Source organism: Vanellus vanellus (assembly GCF_965231255.1).
Source record: "Vanellus vanellus genome assembly, chromosome: 11".
Taxonomy (NCBI): domain Eukaryota; kingdom Metazoa; phylum Chordata; class Aves; order Charadriiformes; family Charadriidae; genus Vanellus; species Vanellus vanellus.
This window is the reverse complement of record NC_138916.1, coordinates 25,582,786-25,598,646: the sequence shown is the minus strand read 5'-3', so window position 1 is coordinate 25,598,646 and position 15,861 is coordinate 25,582,786. Positions and strand designations below refer to the sequence as shown.

Genomic DNA, 15,861 nt, shown 5'->3' with positions numbered 1-15,861 from the left:
GCTCCACGCAACAGAAGGTGGGTTGAGCCACAGGACAACATGCCATCAACACTGAAAGATAAAAAAAAGTTGAGTAAAAACCAAGCAAAACATCAGTTTCCATCGCGTTTCATTCATTCCGTTTCCACTGGCACCTAGGTGCTCCAAAATTAACCACGCTCGCGCCACGGACTCCTAACGATTCAGTTACGCAGGGAAAGAGAAAAGGCTATTTCCAACTTGCCCATAAAAGTAGCATGAACAAACAGAAGGGAAACACCGGACCCTAAAGAAGGTATTGGGCAGCTCTTAATTTAGGCGAGAGGAAAGGTGGCTCTTTCACCCCAAAGGAAGACATTCCTAACTACCCAGGCGCCAGTCCGGGAAGGAGGCGCGCTCTGTTCACTGCAGTCCTGCATCCGCTTTTCTGCGCTGGCAGCAAATTTGCCCTTTCTGCCCGTTTGACGTGGAGTACCCGGAGCGCCCCTGAACTCGCAAACGTGTCTCCCCGCTCCCCCAGCCCCACGCCTGCCATTACCTGAGCAGCTGGCGGAATCAATCCCGCAGGATTTTCTTCCCGGGACGCACAAGGGGACGCTGGGAAAAGAGGAGGCGAGAAATGACCCTCTTTGTCGCAGCCAGACAACGGGCACAAGCCGGGGGACCCCCACCCCACCTCTGCCCTCGGGAGCGGGGCCCAGACAGGTGCTTGGCGGGGATTTAACCCCCCCGGCAAGAGGCCGGGCTCCCCGCCGGCAGAAGCACCGCTCGCCTCCCCTCTGCTCGCAGCTCCTCGCTTGGGACAGCCCGGCCTGCACCCGGCCGCTCTTCAGCCCTGCGGGAAGTGCAGTTTGGCCGGCGGCTGCTCCAGCCAACACACGCTCCGGCTAATTGCAGCTCCTGCTCGTTACCGCTGCCGGGAGTCCTGCCTCTGGCTAATGCGTGCTCCGGACAGAGGACACTCCATCTCCCTCCAGCTCCTGCTTGCCAAGCTCTGGCTAATTGAAGCCCCGGCTCTGCACTGAAGCTCCAGCTGATTTCAACTCCTTCTTCCCAGCTCCACCTACTTGCAATAGCCTGGGCTGTTGACGGGGTCGTCAACCAATCAGCGTCCTGACTTGAGGGTTAGGGTTAAACACCGTGGCTTTACACAGTATAAATATCAATAAGTTGCTATGATTAATTACTTAATATCTATACTCAGCTTGTCCAAAGAGGAGAGGCGTGCCAGGTCTGAAAAGCACCTTTCCCCCCCGAGAGACATGGAGTTTAGTCGGCTGCGTGCCGACCCCCCCTGAACTCGGGGGTCCCATGGCACCAGACCCCACCTGCGGGGAGGGTCCACGCACCTTGCCCACCCCCTGCTTTTCCCCGCAGCACCCAACGCCTCCCAACTCCTCTCTGCCTCCCCCCCCCCGGCCCCTGCAAAACCAGCCAGGCTGGAGTCTGCTCTTAACCCCCAAACCCGCTCGTTTAGTGCCCCTTTCTGAGCTCATAACCTCAGCTGCTGGGCCCCTTCTCAAGCCCCCAAAACCTGCTCCTCAGCCCAAAGGCACACAACTCCGCCTGTTTCTGCACCCCAAAACCAGCCCCGGGAGCCTGCTTTCCAGCCCTCGGGGCAGAAGACCTGCTCTCTGTTTCGGGCCCCGAAGCGGCTCACCCCCTCTGCTTCCTCACCCCCTCGGCAGTCCCCGCGGGCCACGCTGAGGGCCAGCCCGAGCGCAGCCACCCCACAGCCCGCCACCCCCAGGGCCCACAGACACTTTTGGGGAGCGCTGGGCAAGTGCGGAGGGCCCGACCCCACCGCGCTGCGGGGAAGCGCCGGCACGGCCCGGGCACCGCTTCACTATCGCCCTTTCGGCCTTTATTTCTCCGGCACCGCCAGCCCCGCACCCCAAACCCCCCAGGCCGAAGGGACGCCGTGGGGAGCCGGGCCCAGTAACACCCGCTCCGAGCCTACAGTGCCCCCCATTCCCTGAGATCCCCCGTTCCCCAGACCCCTTCAGGGCCCCCTCAGGGCCCCCATTCACCTTGACGCCGTCCAGCTGCCTCACGACGTGCTCGTGGCGGCGCCGCGGGCCCCGCTCTCCCCCCCGGGCGGCCCCGCTCTCCCCCCAGGCCGCCCCACTCCGATTTCAAGCTGGGCACCATTTTCCTCTGGCCCCCTCCGCTTCCGGAGAGCCGTTGCCATGGGGAAGAGGCACCTGCGGCGGCGCGGGGCCGTTGCCGGGGCGACGGGGAGGCGCGGCCGGGCTAAACGGCGGGGGGGGGGGGGGCGGAATTCCCCAAACTCCAGCTTTTGCTTCTTACAAACTTTATAGATTTGTGTGCCACAGCACTAAATAAACCGGTTGCGCAGCCCCCCCCTCCCCCCTCCGCAGCGGGACCTGGGGCCAGGCACTTTGACGGGGAACGGGGCTCCCGCAGCTCGGGGGGCAGCGGCCGCTGTGCCGGCGCGTGGGCCACCACTGCGGGGCGGGACACGGCCCTAGGGGTGACGGGCGAGACTCCGGGGGAGCTCTGACGAGTTGGGGATGCGCCCGACGCCTGCGCCCAGCGGGGGTGCCCGCCTTCTTCCCCTCGTGCCTTCCGTCAGCTCTCGGGTAACTCCCGGGGGCTGCCCGGAGCCGGCTCGCCTCCAGCGGATCGGCAGCCTGCCGCAGCGGGCACTTTGAAGCTTGCCGCCCCGCCACCGCCGGGCGGCTAGCGGGCAGGAGACACCCCCGCTCCCGGCGAAGGGGCTCGCTCGCCTCCCCGGTGCTCCTGGCCCTCCCCCGCCGCCGGGGATGCAGCGGCGCTGCAGTACCGAGCTTCGGCCACGCGGGGGCAGCAGCAGCGGCGAGAACGAGGCGGGAGGAGGGGCAGAGGCGGGCGGGTGAAGGTTTGCCACGACGATAGCTGAGCGGAGGAAGAAGTATTTGGTATCATCGTTGGTACGGTTGCTGGAGCAGGCCACGAGAGCCGCAAGAAGCCCCCGGGCCATTGCTGGCGGAGCCACACCGGGAGCAGCAGAGGCTGCCCAGCTCCAACGAGGAGCGGTTGGGAGCCGGGCAGGGCTGCCCCTGCTCTTCCCGGCCGGACACGGGCTCGGCCCCGACAGCCCCCACCGACCCCGGGGCAGCGCTCGCACCCGCCGGGAGAGCAGAGCCCGGGCCCGCCTGCCGCGGCTCCGGTTGGGGCATCCCACACCACCGCCGCCGCCCTTCTGGGCACGCGCGGGCGGCCCAACCCCGCCCCCCGCTTTATTTAACCAGCGCTTGGCCCCACCGCCCGCTATGGGCCGGTTCTCGTTCTTTGTGGTTTTAACGGCTCAGGCCCGTCCCGGCCCGTCCCTCCGTGCTACCGGCAGTATCCGCTGTGCTGCTCGGGGCCGGGCGCTGCCCACCGGGGCCGAGAGCTGTTCTCCGCCCGGGCGCGGGACGCCGTCCCGGGGCTCCCTCGGTGTGTGCGGCCCCATCCCACCCCGAGCAGGGGTTGCCTCGGTCCCGCCGACGCTCCCATCCGTCTGCCTCCCTTCCCGCCTGCACAGGCTGAGCGACCTGGAGTAGCGGGGGGGTCCCTGCCCACGGCGGGGGGCGGAGCAGGTGGCCCGTAACGGTCCCTTCCCGCCCACACCGTCCCGTGAACACTGGTACCCGCCGGCGGTGGAGAGACACCCGGTCACAGTGATGGAGAATGGCCGCGGGAGGCGGGAGATGAGGTGGGAGAAAGGGGACAAGGGAAAACCGGGAAAAAAACTGCGTGAAGGGGCAGACAAGACTCGGGAGCGGTACTGAACCGGCAGTAGGATGAAGCGCTTCAGGATCCAACGGAACACTGGAAGGTGATCTGCTCACAGACACTGGTGCTATCGGCATCACAACACACGCACAAACCAGACAAAAGCAGTATGGGCCCACGGCAGATAGTTTGGGTTTAGTACGGAGGGAGGGAGGCTGAGGTGGAGCACTCTGAAAAAAAACACCACCCCCAAAAAACGAAGTACAATGTCAGAACAGTATGTACAGCTGTGACCAGTATCTCCTGCTCCTGGTGATGAGGTTAGCAGAACTAACACCGTTTCATAAGGCAAACGACCATTCTCTGTGGCTGACAACTCCCCTCCTCACTGGTCCCAGGCATCGGCCACAGGGGCTGTGACGACCGCATCAGAGGGGGACAGGCGGTTACAGGCCCTGAGTGGGACTTGGACCAGAACTGCTGCTGGTCCAAGCAAAATTTTTGCTGGAATAGCAAAACCTGCGATGCCGCGGCAGCCAGGGACAGCAGTTAACTCTTGCTAGCAGCTGGTGCAGCGCTGTGTTTTGGGTTTGGGATGGGAACAGTGTGACAGCGCACTGCCGGTTTGGCTGTTGTTGAGCTCTCACGGCCTTTTCTGCTCCTCACCCCCCGCCAGCGAGGGCTGGGGGGCACAGAAAGTTGGGAGGGGACACAGCCGGGACAGCCGACCCCAACCCATCAAAGGGATGTTCTGTGCTGTGTGATGTCATGCTCGGTATATAAAGCCGGGGAAGAAGGAGGAAGGGAGGGATGTTTGGAGTGATGGCATTTGTCTTCCCAAGTCACCGTTCTGCGTGATGGAGCCCGACTGTGCTGGGGACGGCTGAGCCGTGGGGAGCGGGGAGTGAATTCCTTTTTCTGCTCTGCCTGCGCGCGCGGCTTTTGCTCTGCCTGTTAAACTGTCTGTATCGCTGCCCACGAGTTTTCTCACTTTTACTCTTCTGGTTCTGTCCCCCACCCTAGCCGGGCGGCTGCATGGTCCTGGCTCCAGCTGGCGCTAAACCACAACAACAACTTAGTGATGTCATTGTTCTGCCAAGGTCCCTGAAAGAACCTGGCTGGCCCCATAGTGTTGGGTGATAAAAGCTGTGAACTAAAATTTCCATCCAGTCACAAGAGGAATCCTTAGGGGCAAGAGTTCCTTATCACTATATCTGCCCCCTTTCTCCAGATGCTCAGTTACCTTTCTTCCCATACGGAAGAGAGAACCCCTATCATTACAGGAGAGCTTCACCCCTCACGTGCACTAGCATTAGTCTTGCTCTAGAAATTACTCCAGTCCTACAACTGAGATTCACGACCTGGAGATGGTTCCCAGGAGCAGAAAACATTTCCCTGTCGGCACAATCCTTGGCAGAGCCGTGACGAGAGATGGCAGTAGAAGTCATGACGAACAGTTTGGCTTTTGTGGCTCATGCTCATACACAAAGAAACAAACGCTCCATGACATGGTTTTGCTGGACAGATGCATTTTAAGCTTGTCCATGGAGGCTGGGGTGTTACATGACACGTTGGGGACAACTGGCTCTGCTGGCGCGTCAAAGGTTCACCCCAGGTCCTGCAGCAGCTTGCCAAAAGCTCTCACAGGTGCCAGCCCCACAGGACAGGGACAGTTTGAATGTTGCTGTCAGCTATGGGGAAAGATCTCGGGATGTTTGGGGCCCTGGGGGAGGATTTGGGGATATTCGGAGAGAACCCCAGTGTGGGAGGCCAAGCAGGTTGCAGGACCATCCGCAAGGACCTTGGCCTATACCGTAGGCTAAATCAAAAGACATTTCTGTTAAGTGAGAGTAAGACACCATTGAGGGCTGACTTGTGCTGGTCAGGATGGGGCTGGAGCGTTCTGGGAGGGTGGGAAGCGTGGGTCCCTGCAGCTGCTACATGGTCACAGGGAGGTCCTCGGGGCAGGGAGCGCACCGTCACGCCTCCACCCCAGCTGTGTTGTGTCACCCGTCGTGTTTCCTCGCACCACAGCCAGGACTGACCGCCGAGGAGGCAGGAGACACATGGAGTCGGGGTGACGCAGCTGCACCGTGTCCCCCATGGCGCGGCGCTGCCCAGCTGGGTGCTGGTGGCGGCTGCCTGCGCTCAGTTCCCACAACGCCGTAGGGACAATGTTCAATTAGACATCAGCTACAAAGGTGAATTTTACCAGGAGGGAAAGACTACACATTTTGTACTTGTAGCTACTTCCATGGTAAACACAGTGGTGTAATGGAGTAAGCAAAGCTAAACGACCAGTAAATCATAAAATACATATAATTAAGTGCTGATTGGATCTTTTAATAGAGCATTTCCTTTAAACAAACAAACAAAAAAAAACAACACAGTCTCCGCAGTTCCATACTGTTGCTCTGCTAAAAGGAGTAGACTCTTTCCCATTTTTAAGATTATTTTCAAAGAACTGATTTGTTCGTTGTTTTTTTTTTTCAATTTTTGCCAAAACCCTGTTTTTTCAATAGGTGTAGGCAACAAAGAAATTATTGTAAATCATGAGTAAGCAGGCTTTCCCCATGGGTACTACACAGGCCCCATTACACCTCATCACCTGGTCCCTGAATCCCAGCTGGGTTATAGTTGAAATTTATTTGACAGACATTGAAAAGTATTAAAAATATTCATTAAAAAAAAAAAAAAAGAAAAAAAGGGGGGGATGATCAGTCCCTGTGGTTCATTTTCCTAACAATTATTTTATAACGTTCTACTATTATTTCCATCATCCCTAAATCAAAGGAATAAATTTAAGTCCTTCTATGATATAGCAAATTCAGAGGCAGGGAAAAAAAAAACCCTAACAAAAAACCAATCAAACACAAAAAAACCAAGGGCGAGAATTTATCCCATTTCAGACCTCTTAGATTTCAGTGGAAATCCAGTTCTGAGGTATTTGTTTCAGATGATCTGGACCATAAAGATCTTTCTTGGGTTTGGTAAGTAGTTTTTGTTATTGGGTTGGACCGCACACGCACCAACATCAAAACAGAACCACAGAATGGTTTGGGTTGGACGGGCCCTTAAAGATCATTTCATTCCAACCCAACCCCCTGTCCTGGGCAGGAACACCTCCCACTGCATGTTTAAATACAGCCTAGACACCAACAGGCTGAAACAAACACTTGCTTCTGAGAGGATGCTTCTGAGAGGTCATCCTCAGGGATGCAGCCACTTCAAATACTATGAGTGTCTTTCATGAGGGAAAAAAAAATCTAAGCTGAAATCGCTAGCTCAGTGTAGATCAGAGATAAAGCAGTTTAATTAAACTCAGTAATCTGCACGAACGCCACAAGTGACCTATGAATAAAAACTGGGGGGAGAGCTGCAGTAACCGATGAATTTAAAAGGCCTTTTTTTTTTAAAGAGTCTCCGCATTTTTATTGGATGTAGCAGAGCAGCCAGCACCACCACCAGGGTGAAAAGAAAAAACAAAGTAGCAAAAGAAAGGCGAACTTGAGTACAGTTAGAAAAATTAAACTTTTTAAAAGCCAACTTATTTAAGATAGTCTTCTTCCTTTGACAAGTCTGCAGGTAAAGCCTAACATATATTGCATCAGATACAGATATATAGAACATTGCTCTAAACTGGAAAAAAGTTATTTTTACATTTCAAATGCTTTGCAAGCAACATTAAAAGTTAACGTGTCTCAAGAAATTTTTTGTTTCCCTCCCCTTCCCCGAAAGGCTTTTCATCTGTAAGCACTAGTAAATACATTCCATGGTCCCTCTATTTTAAGAGGCCCTCTGTAAATTATTACAGCGTGATAAACAAAAAAAATCAAGAAAAATAAAGCTGTTCTATGTCACTATAGTACATAATAAGAGAATAATTGGAGTCCAAATACAATCTATCTGCAACCCTTTTTTGCTTTCGGGACGAGGCAAAACGACCGCTGCACAGTGCCAGCTTTCTCTTCGCACAGGCAACAAGACTTCAAGCCTCACGAAGCGCACAATTAGGCAAATAAAGCATCCAGATAATCTAAACATACTCTAACATTAGTTTAATCCCCAGCGCCATGTAAAAATACATTCTAAATTAACTGCGTTTCAGGGGACCTTCAAAGTTGAAGATGAAGATCATAAATAAACAAGAAACCAACTCCCTGCAGACTCAATCAGTGTTGTCAATTCACAAGAGGTTCTTAGTCCTCCTTCATGATACATTGGATATATTTTAGCACAGCATGGGCATATACAGATACATAGCTACGTCATTAAAAGTTGCATGTGCAGGTGTCTACTCATCTCCCCTTTCACAGACTTGCTGGCAGAGGTCGGCTACTTCCCATAGAATTTCTTATTCAGAAGAAAGATCAGAAGGTTGACATTCACTTTTGCTCTGTCGAACAACTTCATGACCGCAACACCTTCATACTGCAGCTGCAAAAGATCCTGCCAAAGAGAATACCCGTATGAGCGAGGAATCCTCAAGAGGTTACCAAGAATATACAAGAACCTGTGGTACAGTAGGTTTTTGAGCAATATCTATCACAAAGTACATGGCACAAGATAGAAAAACGAGAGACTCGTTAAAGATCTGCTCATACAGCACGAAAAATAAAGTCGCTCTAAGGCATTTAAGATCTTGATTTTTTTAATCTGGGTTTATGAGAATAATTACGAAAGAGGGAAGAAATGGAAGACCACCCTAAGAAAGCCATGTTTCAGATCTAGCCAGCTCCAGGCTTTGCATTTGCACGGCAGCCATAAGGTTGCTGTAACATTTAGAAAGGCTCTCCACGTGCCTAATTATATTATGGACCCATGAAACATTACAACATTCCACAGCATCACTTTCTAAAAATCTTAGTTGCCACAGGTCTCAGCGAGGGCATTTAGAGCACTGCACTCCAGGGCAGAGAAAGAAATAGCCTCTCTGTGGGGACTATGTACATGACGTCGATGCAGTCTCTCGGGCGTCCACGTGGGCAGCGTTTCTAGTTACACTTTGCCCTTGTCAGCGATGCGCCTCACAGAGCAACATGACTCCCTGCACTGGTTTGTCTCCACAATGACTTTCTTCCAGCAAGACCACTCTTGAACAATGCATGCTGGAGAAGGCATTCAGGTAGTGGTAGTGCTACTGCGGGGAAACGTTGCGTGCCTTCCAACCCCTGAGTCTGGCTCCCGCAGCTGTCCAGCCTGGGTGACGCTGGGTAAACAATCATAAAGCTATTTCTGCTGCTTTCTGTAAAAAATTTGGCAATGGCAAGGAAAGTCTTTTTAACTGATGCCACTGTTAATGCTGTACTTGGATGACCGCTGGCAGTTCCCTCCTTGCTGTCCTCTCAGAACAGCTGCTTCTTCTGCAAAGCAATGCTCCAAAGACACAGTGGTGTGGCAACACATGTGCCTGAGCAACCTCGGGTAGCCCCGTGAACCAAGTCCGTGGCCAGCTCTGATGGATCAGGACCAGGACGAGCCAGGGGAGTCCTCAGCGCACGGGAACGTCACACACGAGGCAGCTGTCCCTCCCAGCAGCCAGCTAGGTGGCACAGACTTACCGCAACAGAAGGTGCTCCTGCACACAACCTGTTTTGAGACCCCTGAACCACCCAAGATTAACAAACCTAACGATGCCCAAGTTGTGTGGGCAAGGAGAGAAGTGGAAGAAGGGGACAGAGACACCATGCGTGACAGTACTGGCATGGGAGGAAGAAGAGAGAACTATCTGGGAGAAGGTCAGTCGCTATGCCCGTTCTGGTGGCCTGGCTGAAGCAAAGGCTGAGGACTCCGAAGAACTGTATGGCTGAGGAAACCAGTGAGCGTGGGGTGGCAGAAAGAATACCGATATGTCATAGCCGGCTGCAGCCACCACATCCGAGCCCGGCTGACTGCTGCCACAGACTCCCAATCCCTGTGCTGCTGCAGGAAGCGGTTGAAAGTGCACACGTTCGTTTTGTGTGTGTACACAGAAGCGTAACTAAGAACACAGACTGACATCAGGCTCTCATTAGTGAAGAAACAAAAGTAGTCTGAATCCCCCATTTGCATTGCATCTGTTTCACCTGCGACAGATGGGCTGGTTCTGAGAGCATTTTTCAGACTGTTCAGGCAGAAAACATGCCGTTATTATGCTGATGAAGAGTTGGGCAAGCAGAGCTTAGATGCCACTATTAAATAGGCCAGTTCTTACCTGATAATGTAACATAAAGGTTTCCATCTGTACTCCCATGAATTTCGCTTTTACCTCAAAATCTCCTACTTCTTCTGTTGGATTGATCTCAAATATCACGTTTTTAAACCTATGAAAAAACACAGTTCATTACTGAACATGCAATTTCTACTGAAACAGGGAGAGAATATATAAGGTGAAACCTGAAGATAAATTTCTAAGAGTTCTATTCTTAACCCTTTATTCTGTATCCCCATTTGGAACGAGACTGTAAAAGCCGACCAGACTCAATACAACAATGAATGGAAACCTAACAGACTCTAGAGAGTACATCCAGTACAGCTACATCCGGTAGATCACACCTTCACACAAGCGGGGTAGGAAATACAGCAATTTAGCCTGTGCAGTCTAAACAGTCTACTTTAGTGCTGCACACACGCCCCTCATTTAGTGCAAAGTACAAAATATGATTCAGGGTTGAAAAAAATTCTAGTAACAGGCAGCTTCTCTGTATGCCACAGAAGATACACCAAGTTCTCAAGGATAGCAAACCGCAGCTGGACAAACTCAAGCTAGCATTAAGTTCATTTTCCAACAGTGAGAGCTATTAACTGTAGTAGCAGTCCCGAGGAGGTACCCCCCTCCAGGACTCTGGGGGTGACAGGGAAGGGGCGGGTGGGAAGAGGATGTCACGTTTAAATCCCGTTACACTTCTCAGTCAAAGACCTGCCTCACTTCAACCAGAAAAAAAGAGAACTTGCAATGCGTCTTGGCCCTAGGGACGCCAGCCTAGATCGCCAAAACAATTTATTCAGCTTTAATAGCTAAGTCTACCAACAATGCTAAATTCCAAGAACAAAATTGCAAGACAATCTGTCACAATCTCAAACAAATCTGAGTTTCTGTTCCTCAATTGCCAGCGCCTAGACTAGTTTGAAGAAACAGACAAGACTTTAACATACCTGTTTTCCTCTTCCTCCAAGAAGGTTATTTAGCTTTAAAGAGTTTTAAAATGATACTCACTGGTTAGCTTGCAGGTCCTCAATCTCTAAGAGCACTCCCTTCTCATGAAGTCGAGCTGCTGTATATTTTAGAGAAATCTTTTTACTGTTTTTGCCTTTCATCTCCCGAGGTTTCTTAGAGACTCTGCAAAGAGACCCAAACAAACAAGATGATCAGTCAAACGAATAAAGAGATTTTGGACAGCAAACATTTAATCCTATTTGGATGAGGGGATAGAACCAGTATAGCTAATCAACTGTGACTAAGGCAGCTGACAGATGATGTATTTCTACTAATGAGTTTATCTACAAAGGCACTTGTAGCTCAGATCAGATTTTCCATTATAACTCTTACCCTATAGGAGAATAAAAACAACAATAAAAATACCCCAAAATATAACCACATGGTACTTCACAGAAAGCAGTACCATCTATCGTTAGGCAAAAGGGGATCTGGTGACAACTGACGTGGAGAAAAGGCTGAAATTACTCAATAAGTTTCTTGCCTCCGCACTGGCAGTTGGTCTTCCCGCCTCTCACTGCAGAGAAAGACACTTTTTTTTTTTCCTCCAGAAAAATCTGAATTGGCTTGCACTACAACAACTGACTCCATTTGGGATAAAAAGAGGACAATTCATGACCAGTGCTTTCCTTGTAGACAACTACGTTATTTTCATTCTCTGCTCCTAGAAAGGATGACAAGACAGACTGACTGAGCAGCATGTACATTATCTGGGCAACCCGCTTCATTCCCACTGACTCTCTACGCTCCCGTCTCCCAGAGGGACCAAAATTCTTTCAAGAATGTCTTTTTGACCCCATTCGGGGCACCGCCCTCTCCCTGTATTTTCCACCACTGTTGAGACCCTTTTACTAGAACCATCACTGCAGTAAAGAGCTTGGCAGAGGAGCTTTGAGCAGATGGCATTATGATTTTTCTTAGCAACAAGCTACACATGCTTTCTGTAAGAAACACTTCCAGGGCCACAGCATAGTTCCGAGATACTCACTTGCCCTTGCTGGCCAGATTATCCAAGCAGGTTTTGATGTAGCTTTTGTAATAATCCACTTGTTCCCCATAAAAAGTAGCTTTGGAGTTCAAGGCACTGTATGTCTGCTGCAGTTTCACCAGCTCCGCCTTTCTTCTCTGACGGTATCTACGCTGATTTCGGATATCCTACACCGCAGAGAAAGACAGGCAGAGACTTAACGGGCATTCAAGCTCTCCAGTTGCTCAAGCCCAGAGCGGAGTATTTCAATCGCAGGTTTGATTTTGCTTAGCCTCGCTTCATGCTACAAGCTGGAGCCCTCAGGTGCACTTGCACCAGTTTAAGCGTCACCACTTCTTCTCTGTGTTGCCTACTTTTGGAACTAACCAACTGTACACAGCAGCTGATTTGAACCTTTTGTTGCTTTCTCAAACTTCAACCCGTCCTAGTTGCAATGACCAGAGTGGGCGCCAGCAGTACGTGATCTAAAGGCACGCAGCGATTTTTGCCGCCACTGGGTAGGAAAGGCATCTTACAAATCAAGCACTGTAACCACAGCAGCGCACAGACTTCCTTATCCTTCTTTGTTAATCAGCCATCTTTAAGCATATGATACCCTAATACCTGAGCAAAAAATACGATGTGTTCAAGTCAACTTCTATTTTCATTTTTGATACATATTGGTGACAGTATGATTAATTCTAATTGGATCCCTAAATGCAATTATTTATTCACTTTACATACATAACATTTCCCAAAGATTTTTTTGGCAAATGTGATAGAAAATACATTGTCACCGTAGCAACGTACAACAGTGTTAGATCACTTTTGCAAGTTTTTCTTAGCTCCCCCCTTTATCATTTAGGTATTCTTGAACGGGTACATTTAAATAAAAATAACGGTTAGGATGCCTACAGGTAAAACATCCTTGTGTGAGTAAGGCGCTGCTTAAATTAGTGAAAAGGAGCAGAAAAAAAGATCACACATCGGGACTTCCCCTCCAAGCTACAATGCTTTTCCTTAAAGTGCTGGAGATGCTGGCAACAGAGTCATTTGAGAAAACACAAGCATCCTGTGAAAATAAAGGACTTCCCAAAAGCCAAGAGGTAGAAACACTGCAGCAAAATGCAGGCTTCATGTCTGAAAATTAGCTACTACAAAAGTTACTCCTCCTGAAAACTTATGCCAGTTTCACAACGCTGCCAACTCCAGGAAAACTCCACTATGATTACTAGGAAAGCACCGACTGGCGTACCTTTGCAATGTCATTGATTAGTTCCTGGTATTTATTTTTTGCATTCACTGTTCCCAGTTCTGCCAACTTCTTCAGGCCGGTCTTAATTTTATCTTTTTTTTCTTGAAGATTCAAGTTGCCATCTTCCTTTACAGACACAGATTTTTTCATCTTATCAGGAGTTTTAGCATCACGAATGGCCCGTTTCTGCATAGCTCTTTGATGCTCTGCTTCCTAGAAAAAGAAAACAAAAAATTACAAGTCCATAAGCAGATGAATTTTAAGGTGACAAAGAACCAGAAACAGATTGTCTGACCTCCAGTGTAACACAGAATACAGAGTTGTGCTTGGTCATTCCCATACTGACTCCAGTGAATCCATGTTTGATGAGCACATTCCACATATGGGAACCAGCAGCTTACCTGCCATTTAAAACGGTCTTCCAGAAAAATGGTTTCTAGCAACTATTAGAGGAGTAAGATTCACACATACAATTTATTTATTTAATTATAAATTAATTAATTTGTAAAGAAAGACTAGGGAAACTGTGGGGCCTCTCTGGAAGGAACCGCAAGAACTGGTTACTCGGGACAGAGACAGAGCTGAGGCACTCAATGACTTCTTTGCCTCAGTCTTCACTGGCAAGGACTGCAGCCGCACTGCCCTTGATGCAGAATGCAAAGATGAGGATTGGGAAAATGGAGAACTGCCCACTGTAGGTAAAGATCAAGTGCGAGACCACCTGAGGAATCTGAAGGTGCACAAGTCTATGGAACCTGATGAGATACATCCGCGGGCCCTGAGGGAGCTAGCAGATGAGGTCGCTAAGCCACTAGCCACCATATTTGAGAAGTCGTGGTGGTATGGCGAGGTTCCTGCCAACTGGAAAAGGGGAAACATAACCCCTATTTTCAAAAAGGGAGACAAGGAAGACCCAGGGAACTACAGGCCAGTCAGTCTCACCTCTGTGCCTGGCGAGATCATGGAGCAGATCCTCCTGGAAACTCTGCTGAGGCACGTAGAAAACAAGGAGGTGATTGGTGACAGCCAGCATGGCTTCACCGAGGGCAAGTCATGCCTGAAAAATTTGGTGGCCTTCTACAAAGGGGTTACAGTGGCAGTGGACAAGGGAAGACCAACTGATGTCATCTACCTGGACTCATGCAAAGCGTTTTGACACTGTCCCACATGATATCCTGGTCTCTAAAATGAAGAGACACGGATTCGACAAATGGACCACTCGGTGGATAAAGAACTGGCTGGACAGTCGCACTCAAAGAGTTGCGGTCAACGCCTCGATGTCCAAGTGGAGAGCAGTGACGTGTGGTGTTCCTCAGGGGTCGGTACTGGGGCCTGTACTGTTCAACAACTTTGTTGGTGACATGGACAGTGGGGTCGAGTGCACCCTCAACAAGTTTGCCGATGATACCAAGCTGTTTGGCGAGGTAGACATGCTGGAGGGGAGGGATGCCATCCAGAGGGACCTGGACAGGCTGGACAGGTGGGCCCAAGCCAACCTCATGCAGTTCAACAAGGCCAAGTGCAAGGTCCTACCTCTGGGTCGGGGCAATCCCAAGCGCAAATACAGGCTCGGCAGGGAATGGCTGGAGAGCAGCCCTGAGGACAAGGACCTGGGGGTGCCGATTGACAAGAAGCTCAACATGAGCTGGCAGCGTGCGATCGCAGCCCAGAAGGCCAACTGTATCCTGGGCTGCATCAGAAGAAGTGTGGCCAGCAGGTCAAAGGAGGTGATTCTGCCCCTCCACCCCACCTGGAGTACTGCATCCAGCTCTGGAGTCCCCAACAGAAGAAGGACATGGACCTGCTGGAACGTGTCCAGAGGAGGGCCACGAGGATGATCCGAGGGCTGGAGCTCCTCTCCTATGAGGAGAGGCTGAAAGAGTTGGGGCTGTTCAGCCTGGAGAAGAGAAGGCTCCGGGGAGATCTTATTGCAGCCTTCCAGTCCCTAAAGGGGGCCTACAGGAGAGCCGGGGAAGGACTTTTTACTAGGGCACGTAGCGACAGGACGAGGGGGAATGGCTTTAAACTGGAAGAGAGCAAGTTCAGATTAAACATTAGGAAGAAATTTTTCACTTTGCGGGTGATAAGGCACTGGCACAGGTTGCCCAGAGAGGTTGTTGAGGCCCCATCCCTGGAGGTGTTCAAGGCCAGGCTGGATGTGGTCTTGGGCAACCTGATCTAGTGGGAGGTGTCCCTGTCTATGGCAGGGGGGGTGGAACTCGATGATCTTCAAGGTCCTTTCCAACCTAAACCATTTTATGATTCTATGATTTCCATTATATTCCCCTTCTTATTACTGTTACACACTGCTCCAACATCAGTGGAGACCGCTTGGGTGCAGTACATAAATGCAGATTCCCAAGTCTACCCACATATATCTAGACAGACGGCAGTTTCCTAGTCTAAAAAGAACACAGGTAAACAACTTCATACTTGCTCTGAGGTAGCTGGCGTTTCCAGGATTTCAGTCAGCGTCTCCCCTGGTTGGAAGCGGATTACATCGACAATTAAACGTTTTGTGCTGAAAAGAAATCAAGGAGAATAGGAGAAAAAAACTTTAAACTGAAAGACCTTCAATACTGTTCTGTTCTGCAATAACACCAGCACTACTGATTTACCTAAAGTCAGATGGATGCGTACTTAGGTAGTCATATGCTAGAGCAGACCGGAACCTTGAGTAGTACTTTACTTTTTTGACAGTGTTATCAGCAACTGGTTCACTGAAAGTTTCATCTACATAGTACA

The 15,861-nt window shown here is 50.8% G+C and overlaps 1 protein-coding gene across 1 annotated transcript in view; it reads right to left on the bottom strand.

Annotated features, from left to right (window-relative positions):
• Positions 1-6,027: 6,027 nt before the first annotated feature.
• Positions 6,028-15,861, bottom strand: part of IQGAP1 (IQ motif containing GTPase activating protein 1) — a 75,119-nt gene continuing 65,285 nt past the window's right edge. The window contains exons 33-38 of the mRNA XM_082488598.1: positions 15,550-15,637; positions 13,117-13,329; positions 11,883-12,049; positions 10,895-11,017; positions 9,893-10,001; positions 6,028-8,148 (exon numbers count right to left, since the gene is read on the bottom strand). Of these exons, the coding sequence (XP_082344724.1) occupies positions 8,035-8,148; positions 9,893-10,001; positions 10,895-11,017; positions 11,883-12,049; positions 13,117-13,329; positions 15,550-15,637 (814 nt within the window). The 3' untranslated portion in view covers positions 6,028-8,034. The remainder of the gene's footprint in view (positions 8,149-9,892; positions 10,002-10,894; positions 11,018-11,882; positions 12,050-13,116; positions 13,330-15,549; positions 15,638-15,861) is intronic.